The sequence below is a fragment of the Caenorhabditis briggsae genome, assembly GCF_000004555.2.
Source record: "Caenorhabditis briggsae complete genome, chrII, whole genome shotgun sequence".
NCBI classification, from domain to species: Eukaryota; Metazoa; Nematoda; class Chromadorea; order Rhabditida; family Rhabditidae; genus Caenorhabditis; species Caenorhabditis briggsae.
Genome location: NC_013486.2, coordinates 6,610,717 through 6,623,205, shown reverse-complemented (window position 1 = coordinate 6,623,205; position 12,489 = coordinate 6,610,717). Strand labels below are relative to the sequence as shown.

Genomic DNA, 12,489 nt, shown 5'->3' with positions numbered 1-12,489 from the left:
CCGATGTACCCTCAGAACCAACGCCAGATGTACCCCTTGAACCTACCTCCCAGATGTACCCTAAGAACTGATGTACCCTCTGATCCAATGTACCCTAAGAACTCGATGTACCCTCGATGTACCCTTTTCTGATGTACCCTTGGATACTTGGCCCTTCTGTTCTAGAACAGAAATGAGCGGAATAAAAATGTTTAAATGCGTATGATGGAATATGGAATAAGGAATGAAAATAAAAAATCCGGAATACGGAATAAGGAATGAAAATAAAAAATCCGGAATACGGAAGAAGGAACAGAATTTCGGAAATCCGGAATGGGAATAAGGAACAAAAAAAATACTCGGAAGAAGGAGGACGGAACAACGAATAAAAAAAGTATTTGAAAAATAAAAAAAAATTTGGTCAATTTTTCAAAAAAAAACATGTAGAAAAGGAATTTAGGCTAGATTGAACGGCATTTCAAGTGGTATTTTAGGTTAAAAAAGTTATTGAGAATCAAAAAATACTAACTTAAAAATGTTCAAAATTTCTGGAAGAATGAGAAAAAGTCAGGAATAAGGAAGAAGGAATAAAAATGTTAAATTACGGAAGAAGGAATATAGAATGAAAAAAAAAAACTAGGAAGAAAGAAGAAGGAATAAGGCTGTCCGCTCATCTCTGTTCTATTAGAATCCGAGAAGAAGAAGACTTTGGTTCGTCCGTCAGGTTCGTGCGCCAGGTTCGTCCGTTAGGTTCGACTGTCAGGTTCGTCCGTCAGGTTCAGTCCAACAGGTTCGTCCTCTAGGTTCGTCCGATAGGTTCGACTGTCAGGTTCAGTCCGTCAGGTCCGTTCATCAGGCTCAGCCGTCAGGTTCAGTCCGTCAGGTTCAGCCCGCCAGGTTCGTCCGTCAGGTTCGTACGTCAGGTTCGTCCGCCAGGTTCGTCCATCAGGATCAGTCCGTCAGGTTCGTCCGTTAGGTTCGACTGCCAGGCTCAGTCCAACAGGTTCAGTCCATCAGGTCCGTCCATCAGGTCCGTCCATCAGGCTCAGTCGTCAGGTTCAGTCCGTCAGGTTCGTCCGTCATGTTCGTCCGTTAGGTTCGACTGTCAGGTTCATCCGTCAGGTTCGTCCGCCAGGTTCGTCCATCAGGTTCAGTCCGTCAGGTTCGTCCGTCAGGTTCGTCCGTTAGGTTCGACTGCCAGGTTCAGTCCAACAGGTTCAGTCCATCAGGTCCGTCCATCAGGTCCGTCCATCAGGCTCACTCGTCAGGTTCAGTCCGTCAGGTTCGTCGTCATGTTCGTCCGTTAGGTTCGACTGCCAGGTTCAGTCCAACAGGTTCAGTCCATCAGGTCCGTCCATCAGGTCCGTCCATCAGGCTCAGTCGTCAGGTTCAGTCCGTCAGGTTCGTCCGTCATGTTCGTCCGTTAGGTTCGACTGTCAGGTTCATCCGTCAGGTTCGTCCTCTAGGTTCGTCCGATAGGTTTGACTGTCAGGTTCGTCCGTCAGGTTTGTCCGAGAGGTTCGCCTGTCAGGTTTGTTCGTGAGGTTCATCCGTGAGGTTAGTCCGTGAGGTTCGTCCGTCAGGTCCGTCCGCCAGGTTCGACGGTCGAAACTGACGGAAGAACCTGGCGGACACACACAGACGAACTTGACGAACCGGATGGACCTAACGAAAACAAGGACGAACCTGACGGACGGACAGAAAAAAGGAAGGAAAAACCGAAAAAACTGACGAAAAAACAAAAAAAAAAGCGAAAAACGGACAAAAAACTGACGAAAGCCGGGCAAAAATGAAAAAAAAAACGTGCGAAAAAATGGACGAGGAAGAACGGACGAAAAACGAACGAAAAGCGAACGAAAAGCTGAAAAAGGTGAAAAAAGCTGAAAAGGCTTAAAAAAGCTGAAAAAGGTGAAAAAAGCTGAAAAGGCTGAAAAAAGCTGAAAAAATTGACGAAAATGAAACATTTTTCCAAAATTTTTTGCAACACAGGCCGTTTAGAGCTCAGAAAATTCCCGGGATCCATACCCTAGGTTGTTCTCGGGGGCCTCTCTGAGCCACTAGGGAGTATGCATACTAACCTAGGAGCTCCCCTTCCTGTCAACCATCCTTAGGATCTCAGCCGACTCAGAAGAGATTGTGTGATGTTAACCGAAAGACCTCCAAAAAGAGATCGTTTATATAGTGGGGTCCCCCGGATGTACCGAAATCTGCCGGGTTCCGCCGTCCACTATGTTTTGTGTGCAATAGGGGCGGGGCTTAGGGACAACGACACTCCGCAGTTTCTTCTTCCATTTTATCAGTTTTCGAGCGTTTTTCACCAAATTTCTTCATAATTTGGAAGTTTCGAGCATATGAAAGAATTCTACGATCTCAGTAACCTGAAATAGTTGGACAGTTGCTAGATTGGGAGAACAACAAAAACGTTGGAAAGTTTTCATTCGGTAGAAATAAAGAATTTTCAGAAAAAAAACTATGTTTCATAACAAACTACCAAATGATTACAAGAAAATTAACAACGGGAACTAGGAGAAAGCTAACAAGTATATTGTTTCCAAAGTAGGACGAATGCATTGAATCGGAATTTGTCTGTTTACTTCAACATTCTTGCGAATTTTTTTGATTTCGTTCTGGAAAACAGCAACCGATGGCGAAGTTATTATGAAAAGACTGGTGTGAAGATTCAGGAGATAGTCGTTGAGGTTCGTCGTCTCTTCTGAAGATGAAATCGGTTGACAATTTCTAGTAACGATATGAACACCATTGCGCAGAGTTGAGAGAATTTCTTGGAGAGATACCATCTGAAAACTTTTGCTTATAATTTTTTTTTCGTCTTATAAATACCTTAGATTCGTCTTTGATAGTAGTCAGAGCAATATCAACTTCGATTTCCAACAGTTCAAGGTGATAAGAATCCAACGACAAAATGATTATGCGCAACCATTCCAAAACTTTCTTTACCGGAAAGTTGTTTACGTTATCACTGGGAGGAGATACTGATTCCCGAGTAACAGTTTGCAGACCATCAGACGAGAGTTCACGACGTGGAGAGTCGTTCGCTACCGTCTCATTTATTTCCAGATCTCCACTTGCTCTAGAATCATCTCCGACAAAATTGAGAATATTATTGAAAGCGGATGGATCCGCTCTAAAAATATCTCGGTATTCTTGTCTGTCACTATTGCTCATTCTTGCTACTGGAGTCAACGGCCCTGACATGTCTTGATGCTTGGAATTCGGATCTTGTAAGTTTGAGGAAGTTGGAAGTCCCGACTCTATTCCAGTCCTCATATTTTTTTCACCCGCCAATAATGGGTTGACATGAACTCTTGCCAACTTTCGTTCCTCGGTTTCGATGATAGAATTCAACAAAGAGCTTTTTTTCATTAAATCTTTCGGATGTCTTCTAGGTTGTTCTCCATTGTAGTTCTCCGAATCATATGAAAACATCATTGGATCAGCTGCTTCCTGGATATGTCTGTCGTTCTCGAAACCCATGTCATCGACATCGTAAACATATTCTTCAGGGGAAAATCTTTTCGTCGATCTGAATTTTAAACAATAAAACAACACATAGGGCCTATATGTCATAGGCTCATTTTCACATACATTCTTTTTCTTTTTGAAGCTGGGACTTCCAAATCCTTGATAACTTCTCGCTTAATTGCATGCTTCTCTTCCATTTCGACATCCGAGTCCGAAAGATGATTCTCGATACCGCTACTTCTCGGATGTACATGATTACCCTTCAACTCGAGGGATCCATCATTTGCCATGTAATGAGTGATACGGCTTTTATTATCCACTTCTACATACGCACTTTGTCGAAGTCTGAAAGTTTCACAGTATGTTAAAACAAATTCTTCGACAGGTATTTCTAACTCAGCCAGAATACTCGAATGAAGTCTTGTGCTTGATACGAACATCATTTTGATACGTGTTGGTATATCGTACTCTGTTGAGAGGTAAATTTGTCTCTTGATGAGAGTGTACCTACAAAACTGAAAACTGGTTAAATTTACCATGTTAAAAACTTACCGTTCTTTGAAGGTTTGAACAGATTTCTCAGATTCAGTTACATCTCTGAACTCTGTTACGAATGTTGTGTCCGACACCGGTGAGCGTTGTTCTTCCGCCATCACCGCCAGAAACTTAAGAAGGCTTTTGTCGCTTCGCGTGTCGAATTGACGGACCGGGGGAATCTGGAAACCATCATATTTAGTTGATACACGATATGGTTTTGTTACCTGCTCTCGGATCAATGTTAGTGTTCCGTCTTTTTTCTGATATTTGGTGATTCGATAAACATCATCGAATTCTACCTCAGCGTCCTTTCTCAGTCTAAAAAAGGGTGTTCGTGGAGGTTTCTAGCAAATAAATTCTTACTCTATCAAGAATCCACTGTCTACTGGAGCACTCAAAACGAACAACATTCTCACTTTCGTGTCATTGTCCAAATCTTCCAACTCGTGGATTCGAAGACGAAAGTTGCGAATCCTAAACATTTATGAATTTCTAACACAAATTAGACTATTTATTGTACCTGCTGTGCAAGTTCTTTTCCGAAACATCACAATAGATCTGCTGCTTGAATTCTTTGCATATCTTTGAGATATTGAGAAGAGAAAGCGATTCGTTCGCCTTTTCCGCTATGAAGTTCATTAAAAGAACGTTGACTTTTTCTGACTTTAGCCAGTCCGGCGGGTTTTCAATTTGTGACATTCTTTAGAAACTATAAAAAAGAGGAAGAAGAAGAGGATTGTTAGTGTGAGTAAAACAAAAATTGAAAATTTGGGAAGAGATCTCATTTCGAAATGTGTGCAAGTTTCCGTAAGGTGCCAACCGTAACCCTTGACCTAAAAAAGAAGAAAGAATGAAAAACGAGAAGAAGAAGAAGAAGAAGAAGAAAAAGAAAGAGAAAAAAAAAATAAAAACCCTCCTTACTCAAAAATTCAGAACTCTTGAAAATATATTTTGAGCTTCAATGTTTTAATTTTAATTTTCTTTTTTTCGTGATTTCTTGGCGGATTTCAAATAGAAAACGAGCAGTGCTTAAACGAGAAAATTTCGAAAATTCAGAAGTTCCAACAGCGAAAAAAGATAAAAGAATGAATAAAAACGTTGCATCCAGAGAGATGAAACATTGAAAAACCTCTGAATTATTAAAATAATTATCACTCTTATTCTGTTGTTTGCCGGCTTCCAATACGAATGGAGCTCGTAACAGCGTTTCATTTTCAGATTAGGCGTTCTAAAGTGCAGTTTCTTGTTGTGTTATAATGATAATACATTCTCTCCAAATCAAAAGTTGAAATTTTTCATTAGCGACAGTATAGAAAAGCTGACGAAATTATACAAGATCAAATCATGAAGAAGTCGGTTGTCGGCACATTGTGGCGTCAAGCTGAGTGATTTGTGTTAGCGTTAGCATGACCTTCCGGCGGTATTGATTCGTATCATGGAAATAGAATGGGTTTCTCTCCAAATAAACAGTTTGAAGATCTTTCAATTTCGAGAGAAGATCGACTTCAGAGAACGATTCCACTTTGTTGTCGTTCGCCTGAATTAGAATATAATAGAAAACAAAACTATTACTTCGAAATTACCCAAAAATCGTTGAGAGCTTCAAGCTTTTCAACTCCACTGAATGTCTTGATTTCGTTGTTGGCTACGTCGAGAAGAGTGAGATTCGACTGAAAAAAAATTAGGTTATATTTTCGTTGTCTGATGAAAAAGTTACCAAATTTTCGACTCCATGGATGTCTTGAAGTCCTTGGTCACTGAGATAGAGCTCTTTCAAATCTATCAACGACTCAATATTCTCAATTTTCACAAGTCGATTTCCTGGAATGCTGAGAACGCGCAACTTTTGAAGAGTCTCCACTCCTTCAATCTGTCGGATTTTGTTTTTTCCCAAGAATAATTGCTCCAAGTTCACTAGATGAGAAATATTCTCAATCGTCTTAATTCTGAAAGGAAGAATAGCTTATCAGAAACTCCGCTGTAGATAATACGGGTTCCTACCTGTTATCTCCAAGCTCGAGAAGTTGTAACTGCGTTAATGAGTCCAAGTTTTCAATTTTTTCAATCTTATTGTTGACAAGGTATAGAATTTCCAACTTTGTCAATTTATCGAGCCCACTGATTTGACGGATTCTGAAAGTATGGGTTTGATTCGGTGTTTCAGATTGACATTCTGGAATTCACTTGCCTGTTATAACTCAAATCGAGAGAGACGAGATTTACAAGAGAATCAAGATTTGAAATCTCCGTCAACTGATTTTCATACAGATCCAGTGATGTGAGACTGGATAATGCCGCCAATGTAGGACTGCACAAAGTAAGAAGATTGTTTCTCATTCTGAGCTCCTAAAAATTTTATGATTGATATGACTGTATTCCGATTTATCCTTACTTCGATTTTCGAAAACTGAGAAAGATCTGGAATATGATCCGCGCGAGTGTGAGTTAGGTCGACATCCTGAAAATTCTAATATTTCGGTAAAATTTCTATGAACCTACTGTTGTGTCAACATCGTAAACGCTCAAATCGAATTGATTTTTGAGTACTGGCTCTTTTCCATCTTCATCTTCTTCGCGAGGAAGAACCACAACTTCTGCTGCTTGTTTCTCCGCCATTCTATGAACAAAAAACTAGATTAGCCTATTTTCTGAAGATCAGAATTGCAAGTAGTATTACGAGAGAAAACACACTCGTGAGAACGAATTCACAAGGATAGATTTTGAAAAAAATGTATTGCTTATATAAGTTAATATCTGCATTTAAACTATAGTACTACTAGGTACTTCGGAACTAGAAGTTACTCGAACATGGAAAATTACTCGTTGTACAAATACATTACAAAAAGTGAATAAAAATCAGATCATTTCCTCTCGAAAGGGTCAATCCAGACATTCTGACCACCAGCTTGCTGTTCCCGAGACGATCGAAGCAGAGCTCTTTCTTCTTTTTGAGCGTTTTTGTAATAGTCGTGATGGTATTTTGGGTAGAAGGTAACTGCTGCTACTGCACAACATGTGACTATCGCGGTTGTCACGACAGCCATTGAACCCAGCGTCGGCCTATTCATTTTCGCCCATTTCGGTAATCGATTTTTCACGGACAGCCAAAATGGCATTGGTGCTCCAGCAGGAATGCGCATTTTCCAGCTGAAAGTTGTTTCATTATTTATGCAACTCGTTATGCGGGCAGCGGCCGTCAGTGTTAACTTCTCAGCCATCACAAAGATATTTAGTTTTCAACGGAACAACACAGTTTTTATAGTTCGAAACTCGGGTTTTAGTTTTGTAAGCACGATTTGAATTTTCCTTATCATCAATTCTCGGATTTCTCAATCACTTCTTCGAGATTGATGTCAAATTGAAAAAAAATTGAGGTGCCTTCAGCGAAATTCGCGGAGCATCGTTGCGCTCGCTAAACAACGCGCGCTGCAGGATAGCGGAGCGTTGTAGTTTTTCAGCGATGCAATTTTTCAAACAGAATTCTTAAGCTTACCGAAATCTTTCTTTTCAGATAAATATTTGTCATCTTACAAGATTTTAAAATGAGCCAAGGTTAGAATTTACCATTCCTACGTACCTAATGATTATCTTTTCAGAGTCTGACGCATCTCACGACGATGCACGAGAACCGGAGAAAAAGGAAGGAAAATCTGAGGAGGTATTCGAAGTGGAGAAAATTCTAACCCATAAGCTGCTCGAGGGCCGGCTGTTCTTGAAGGTTAGTTACAATAGAGGCGTGTGGATTTACAAAAATCTCTGATTCAGACTCGCTGGGCGGGTTTGGACCGGAAGAAGACACGTGGGAGCCGGAAGAAGATCTTCAAGAGTGTGCCAATGAATGTGTCGTTGAATATTACGCTAAGGTCAATGTGAAAGATGGTGCGGAGTTGATTGCACGCCTCCAAAAGAATAAAAGTGCTAAAAATCATGCTGCCATTCAAAAAAGTAAGAAACGCGAACGACCAATAAGCAGCAGCGATGAAGATGTTTCGGACAATAGTGAGGGGAGCAACAAGAAAAAGAAGTCGAAGAAAAGCAAAAAGTATGAACTTTTTTCAAAGTTCCATTTAAAAATGCTTCCATATGTTTCAGGTCGCATAGAAAATCCAGCCCTTCTGCATCATTGGAAGCTCCTAAAGTTCAGACAAAAGCTGCTCTGAAATCTTATGAAAGTATCGCATCTGCGACTTCATCGGGCCCCAGTCTACCTAAACGAAAAGCTCTTCAATCTCGAAGAGACTTCGAAATGTCCGACTCATCGGACGACGAAGAGGACGAACCAACAATAAGCTTTCTTGATAAAATCGCAAACAAAGTAAAACCAAAAGTAAAAGTGCAGGCTCCCATTGAGCTTCCAGTGCCTCCTAAATCACCACAGCCAGAGACTCTGACTAAACCAAATATCCAGGTTCGAAGCCCATCTCTCGAACCTACTTCTTCTTCTTCTGAGCACGTTTCTTCTAAATCTGTGAGTTATCGGCACTCTATTCGAAAACAACAACGAGGTTTCAGACAAAGACATCAGATTGTTTCGAGTCGAACGGAAGGAACAAGTCTCTCACTGGCAAATGTACATCAAATGAAGACGGTACCTTGAACAGCTCTGTTTTTTTTTAAATTTCCGTGTTTGCATTTTCAGCAACAGATTGGAAAGTCGATGGCATCGTACGTCACAGTGATGATTTACATCGTCGGAAGCTTGTTCTTCTGACAAACTCTACTACTGGCGAGCGAAAAGTCCTAGATCCTAAGGGCAAGTCTTCCATCGTCTGTGTTTTTTAGCAATCGAAATTTCAGAAACATTCGATCTTGTGGGATGGTCTCTCACCAAATACCTTCTCGATCGCTGTGAATTTTGATTGAGGTCTCGAAGTGCTCGGTATCCACGTCCCAAATGTTTTTTTTTAATTTGACGCCATTTATCTGATGTTCCAGAAACATCTAGAAAGTATCTCCAAATTCAAAAATCCCGCCACTAGCGACTATTACTGTTCTCAGGGCTCGGAAAAACAAACGCCGGCGGCGCGGCGGCGGAAAAACGGCGGCAAAATTTCGGCGTTTTTAACAGCCTGTTCTTATAAAGTTATAGTTATAATCTGTATAATTATCTTGAAATCATATCTAGCCTCCTCATGTGAACCCCTATTCCTCAAAATGATTTCCTTCCCCTGTTAATTTATACTGCATTGATGCATAATTAACATTAACATTCCATTTCATGCAGCCCTTCAGCATTTTTATTCTCAACCTGTAATAAATAAATAAAGTATTGTCCAGAAATTGAAAATTTTAATCTTATTCGCGGTTATTGACCGTTAATTACTTTTCCTGAACCCCTGATTTTGCTTCGAAACCCTAGGAGTTTTAGTAATGCACAAAAGATGAGCGATAGACACATGTCGAGTATTTTCCCCGAATGCGATCAGTTGAAACAGGTATCAAGTCACTGAGCTTATTTATTGAAAAATGTTTTTGTTTTTCAGATTTACGATAAATGCTTCACCGAATTCTTTCAAAAGTTTATAACACCAAATTATAGACATCAGTATGCTGTGAATCCGTGTGAAAGGTTTCATGAAGTTTACAAGAGATGCGTCGATGAGGTAATGATAAAAATTATAATTCACAGCTTCAATAATAATAATCTTCAGAGACTTGCAAAGCAGAGGCCGTTTGAAATCGATTTGGATGAAATCCGAAAAGAATACTTGAATACAGAAGATGACAAGCTGAAAAGTCGGCAAAACAGCTCTACACCATCTGAACAAAAATGATCTTATTTTCGTTGCTCTCGTTCCCACTTGATCTGTTTCACTTTCCAAAGTCTCCTGTACGTATCCGCTAGCTTTGTAAATTATTTCCGCCCTGTTACTAGGTTGTTGTTTTCATTTGTTTGTTTTCCGGCATTGTTTAAATGACACTGAAAAAAAAGCAATATAAACTTGAAATCTATGTAATATTGTTTTATATTATTGGCTCATGCCCATTGAATTCCTGAACTACTAACCTTCCCCATCTTTCCACATTAAACCATTCCAGATGGATCCGAACAGTCCCATGTTCCAAAACACCCCTCAACAACCAATGAGTTTGCAAAGATCCGTGGACGACAGGATTGATAGAGAGGTACGGAAATTTCGCATGATTTTCCCTAATTCGGTTTCTCAGAGTGTTCAGCGGACGGCAAAGAAAGAAAAGGATGATGAGAAGAAAAAACAAGAAGATGAGAAAATCTTGCAACTCGAGAAAAAGTTGGAAGAGTTTCAGGAGAACGCAAGATTCATCGGAGACCTTGCTTCAAATTTTCAGACCAAATATCAAGACGCGCTAAACGGAAGAATATATACTCTTATCAGAGGACTTCAAGTAAGACGGATGTGTTAGCCACAAAGCGGCTTCTTTTTTTCAGGACTTGGATAGAATGAAAGGAACATTCAGTGACAAAAATGTCCCATTAGACATTTTACCATACCTCGACGATGGGAAAAATCCATTATTGTATTCCAAACATTGTATGGAGAAAACATTGGAGAAGAACAAGGCGGTAAAGAGTTTTACAATTTCTATTATATCATCTAGTCTTATTCCAGGTCAACGGAAAGATTGAAATGTACAAAAAGTTTCGTGCCCATCTCATAAAAGAGTTCAGTGAAGAAATGCCAGATTTCGTTATTGAGTACAGAAAGGAGAGAGGACAGTAGCGAAAACGGTTTTGATTCTTCTTTATGTTTTGTTATTTATTTTATTTTTGTCATAAAAGTGTACAGTTCGTCTGTTTTCAATTTTTCTGACGCTGAATATATCGGTTTCTAGCCGAAATTCTATCTTTTCATTCAACTTTTTTTCAAAAAATTACAGACTTTTTTTAGATGTCAATTGGGGCGAATGCGGTGATGAGCGTGCAGAATGGCTTCACAGCCAAAATCATCCGCTTCGTTCCCCACTTTGTGGCCCTTCGACTCAGCTGGACTCACAATGATCTGAAAGCCGAGGGCCTGGAAAAGTTTGTTGAAGAGTATCTTCCGGTTATCCGTGAAAACAATCCTCAAGTCAAATACTTTCTTCAACGATCTTACACAACTTGCGATCCATTTGTTGTCGGAGAGTGAGTTGAAATGCAATTGAGTTCTGGGTAAAAAATAGGAAAAATAGGTACAACTGGCTGCGCCATCGCAAGAAGCGTGTTAACTGGAAATCAAAGGAGCAGGTTCTATCAATGGTTGAAGAAATGTCGATTGGTGGAGACTATAGAGAAGGTTTGCAATGAAATGTTGTCTCCAAACCTGTCGCAACTTTATATAAATTTTATGTAAAGATTTTTTGAGATTTGAAAAAAATTACCAGCACTATTATTCCAGTTCTCATAACAGCTGTTCAGGTTACAAACGAGGTGTCAATCGCCGTCTCCCTCGTGGTCAAGAACTCTGGGACACTGAGACAATGGGTCATGACGTGTTCCAGGTTTCAAGCAAATGGAAAGCGGACGTTCCAGAAGAAGATGAGATCCCAATCACTGCAAAGACTCATCCCCACTTTACCTATCGAAAATATTAGATCTTGTCTTGTTCTTAGTTAGTGATTTATTGTTTTTCTGTTATAACTTCTTTTTATGATTCTTTTTATGAAGAATTCGAGTTTTGTGTTTTAAAAATTTTGCCTTGCTAAACCAGACAAGAACAAAATTTGACAGGATTTTGGTTTGAAAAGAAAAGGAACTCATAATTCAAACGGAAAGTCTGTAGTCTCCTTTCTCTTCCCATTCTTTAACCAGAAAACGAATAAATTTTATCTTTTATCGAATGCGCGGTCCGACGAATAATGGACGGGCGGCGGTGTCTCTTTGAACTTGTGCAACGCCATTTGAATTATGGTACGACTAGTATAAAAAGGGCAACGACTCTGGGAAAAGGGAATTTGTGAAGCTGTTTTTAATGAGGTCTGTTCTGGAACCCCTTGTCTTGAAGATAAATCTCCGATCCGTGTTTTTTTTCATTCTCTACAACAATTGCTCATACATTGGTCGGTTAAAAGGTCGAGTCTCTTCGAATCTTTGATGCCAGAGCTATTCTTCAATTTCGAAAAGAAAGAAAACAATTTCGCACAAGGAACAAGCGCAAATTCTATGTTGTTCGTTTTCCTTTGTTCCAAAATTTCGTTCTTCTCAAGAATTATCGTAAATGACTGGGTTCGAAAATAATTCATAACATGAAAAACTCCGATTTTGAAAGCTTCAACAAATAAACTTCCTTCTGGGACCCTTTTAGCTTATTGACAAAAGATGGGGCTAGTGATAAGATCCATGATTTTTCTTCTCTTTTTCCTTTCGATCAGTCGCCACCAACTCCAGCCTCTGGAGTCATTCTACTCGTGTTTTATGTGTCTTAGTGAGCACACAAAACGAAGAAACTTTTCCTTTTGCTCTTCTTTTTCTCTCATTCTCGTATTGCTGGAGTTTTATTAGTTTGCAGACAGGACACATTCACACCTAAA

At 39.7% G+C, this 12,489-nt stretch overlaps 7 protein-coding genes across 7 annotated transcripts; 4 read left to right on the top strand and 3 right to left on the bottom strand.

Annotated features, from left to right (window-relative positions):
- Positions 1-2,501: 2,501 nt before the first annotated feature.
- Positions 2,502-4,698, bottom strand: CBG03303 (the record flags this gene model as incomplete). Its single annotated transcript, XM_002631395.1, has 8 exons — positions 2,502-2,777; positions 2,821-3,523; positions 3,586-3,807; positions 3,859-3,969; positions 4,015-4,178; positions 4,224-4,317; positions 4,363-4,473; positions 4,520-4,698. 8 exons carry the CDS (start codon positions 4,696-4,698, stop codon positions 2,502-2,504), a joined length of 1,860 nt encoding a protein of 619 aa, XP_002631441.1.
- Positions 4,699-5,341: 643 nt separating this feature from the next.
- On the bottom strand, positions 5,342-6,615 carry CBG03304 (the record flags this gene model as incomplete). Its single annotated transcript, XM_045242203.1, has 7 exons — positions 5,342-5,536; positions 5,583-5,669; positions 5,717-5,945; positions 6,001-6,132; positions 6,266-6,345; positions 6,392-6,457; positions 6,499-6,615. The coding sequence occupies 7 exons, from the start codon at positions 6,613-6,615 to the stop codon at positions 5,342-5,344; spliced, it is 906 nt and encodes a 301-aa protein (XP_045092071.1).
- A 245-nt stretch (positions 6,616-6,860) lies between these two features.
- Positions 6,861-7,139, bottom strand: CBG03305 (the record flags this gene model as incomplete). Its single annotated transcript, XM_002631397.1, has 1 exon — positions 6,861-7,139. The coding sequence occupies one exon, from the start codon at positions 7,137-7,139 to the stop codon at positions 6,861-6,863; it is 279 nt and encodes a 92-aa protein (XP_002631443.1).
- Positions 7,140-7,541: 402 nt separating this feature from the next.
- Positions 7,542-8,858, top strand: Cbr-cec-3 (the record flags this gene model as incomplete). Its single annotated transcript, XM_045242202.1, has 7 exons — positions 7,542-7,551; positions 7,596-7,700; positions 7,765-8,041; positions 8,092-8,467; positions 8,512-8,587; positions 8,639-8,752; positions 8,797-8,858. 7 exons carry the CDS (start codon positions 7,542-7,544, stop codon positions 8,856-8,858), a joined length of 1,020 nt encoding a protein of 339 aa, XP_045092070.1.
- A 522-nt stretch (positions 8,859-9,380) lies between these two features.
- CBG03307 lies at positions 9,381-9,773 on the top strand (the record flags this gene model as incomplete). The annotated part of the gene is made up of 3 exons (XM_002631399.1): positions 9,381-9,434; positions 9,483-9,602; positions 9,651-9,773. The coding sequence occupies 3 exons, from the start codon at positions 9,381-9,383 to the stop codon at positions 9,771-9,773; spliced, it is 297 nt and encodes a 98-aa protein (XP_002631445.1).
- A 265-nt stretch (positions 9,774-10,038) lies between these two features.
- Positions 10,039-10,700, top strand: Cbr-mdt-10 (the record flags this gene model as incomplete). Its single annotated transcript, XM_002631400.1, has 4 exons — positions 10,039-10,125; positions 10,177-10,365; positions 10,409-10,543; positions 10,590-10,700. 4 exons carry the CDS (start codon positions 10,039-10,041, stop codon positions 10,698-10,700), a joined length of 522 nt encoding a protein of 173 aa, XP_002631446.1.
- A 192-nt stretch (positions 10,701-10,892) lies between these two features.
- CBG03309 lies at positions 10,893-11,553 on the top strand (the record flags this gene model as incomplete). Its single annotated transcript, XM_002631401.1, has 3 exons — positions 10,893-11,104; positions 11,152-11,255; positions 11,378-11,553. The coding sequence occupies 3 exons, from the start codon at positions 10,893-10,895 to the stop codon at positions 11,551-11,553; spliced, it is 492 nt and encodes a 163-aa protein (XP_002631447.1).
- Between the last annotated feature and the right edge of the window lie 936 nt (positions 11,554-12,489).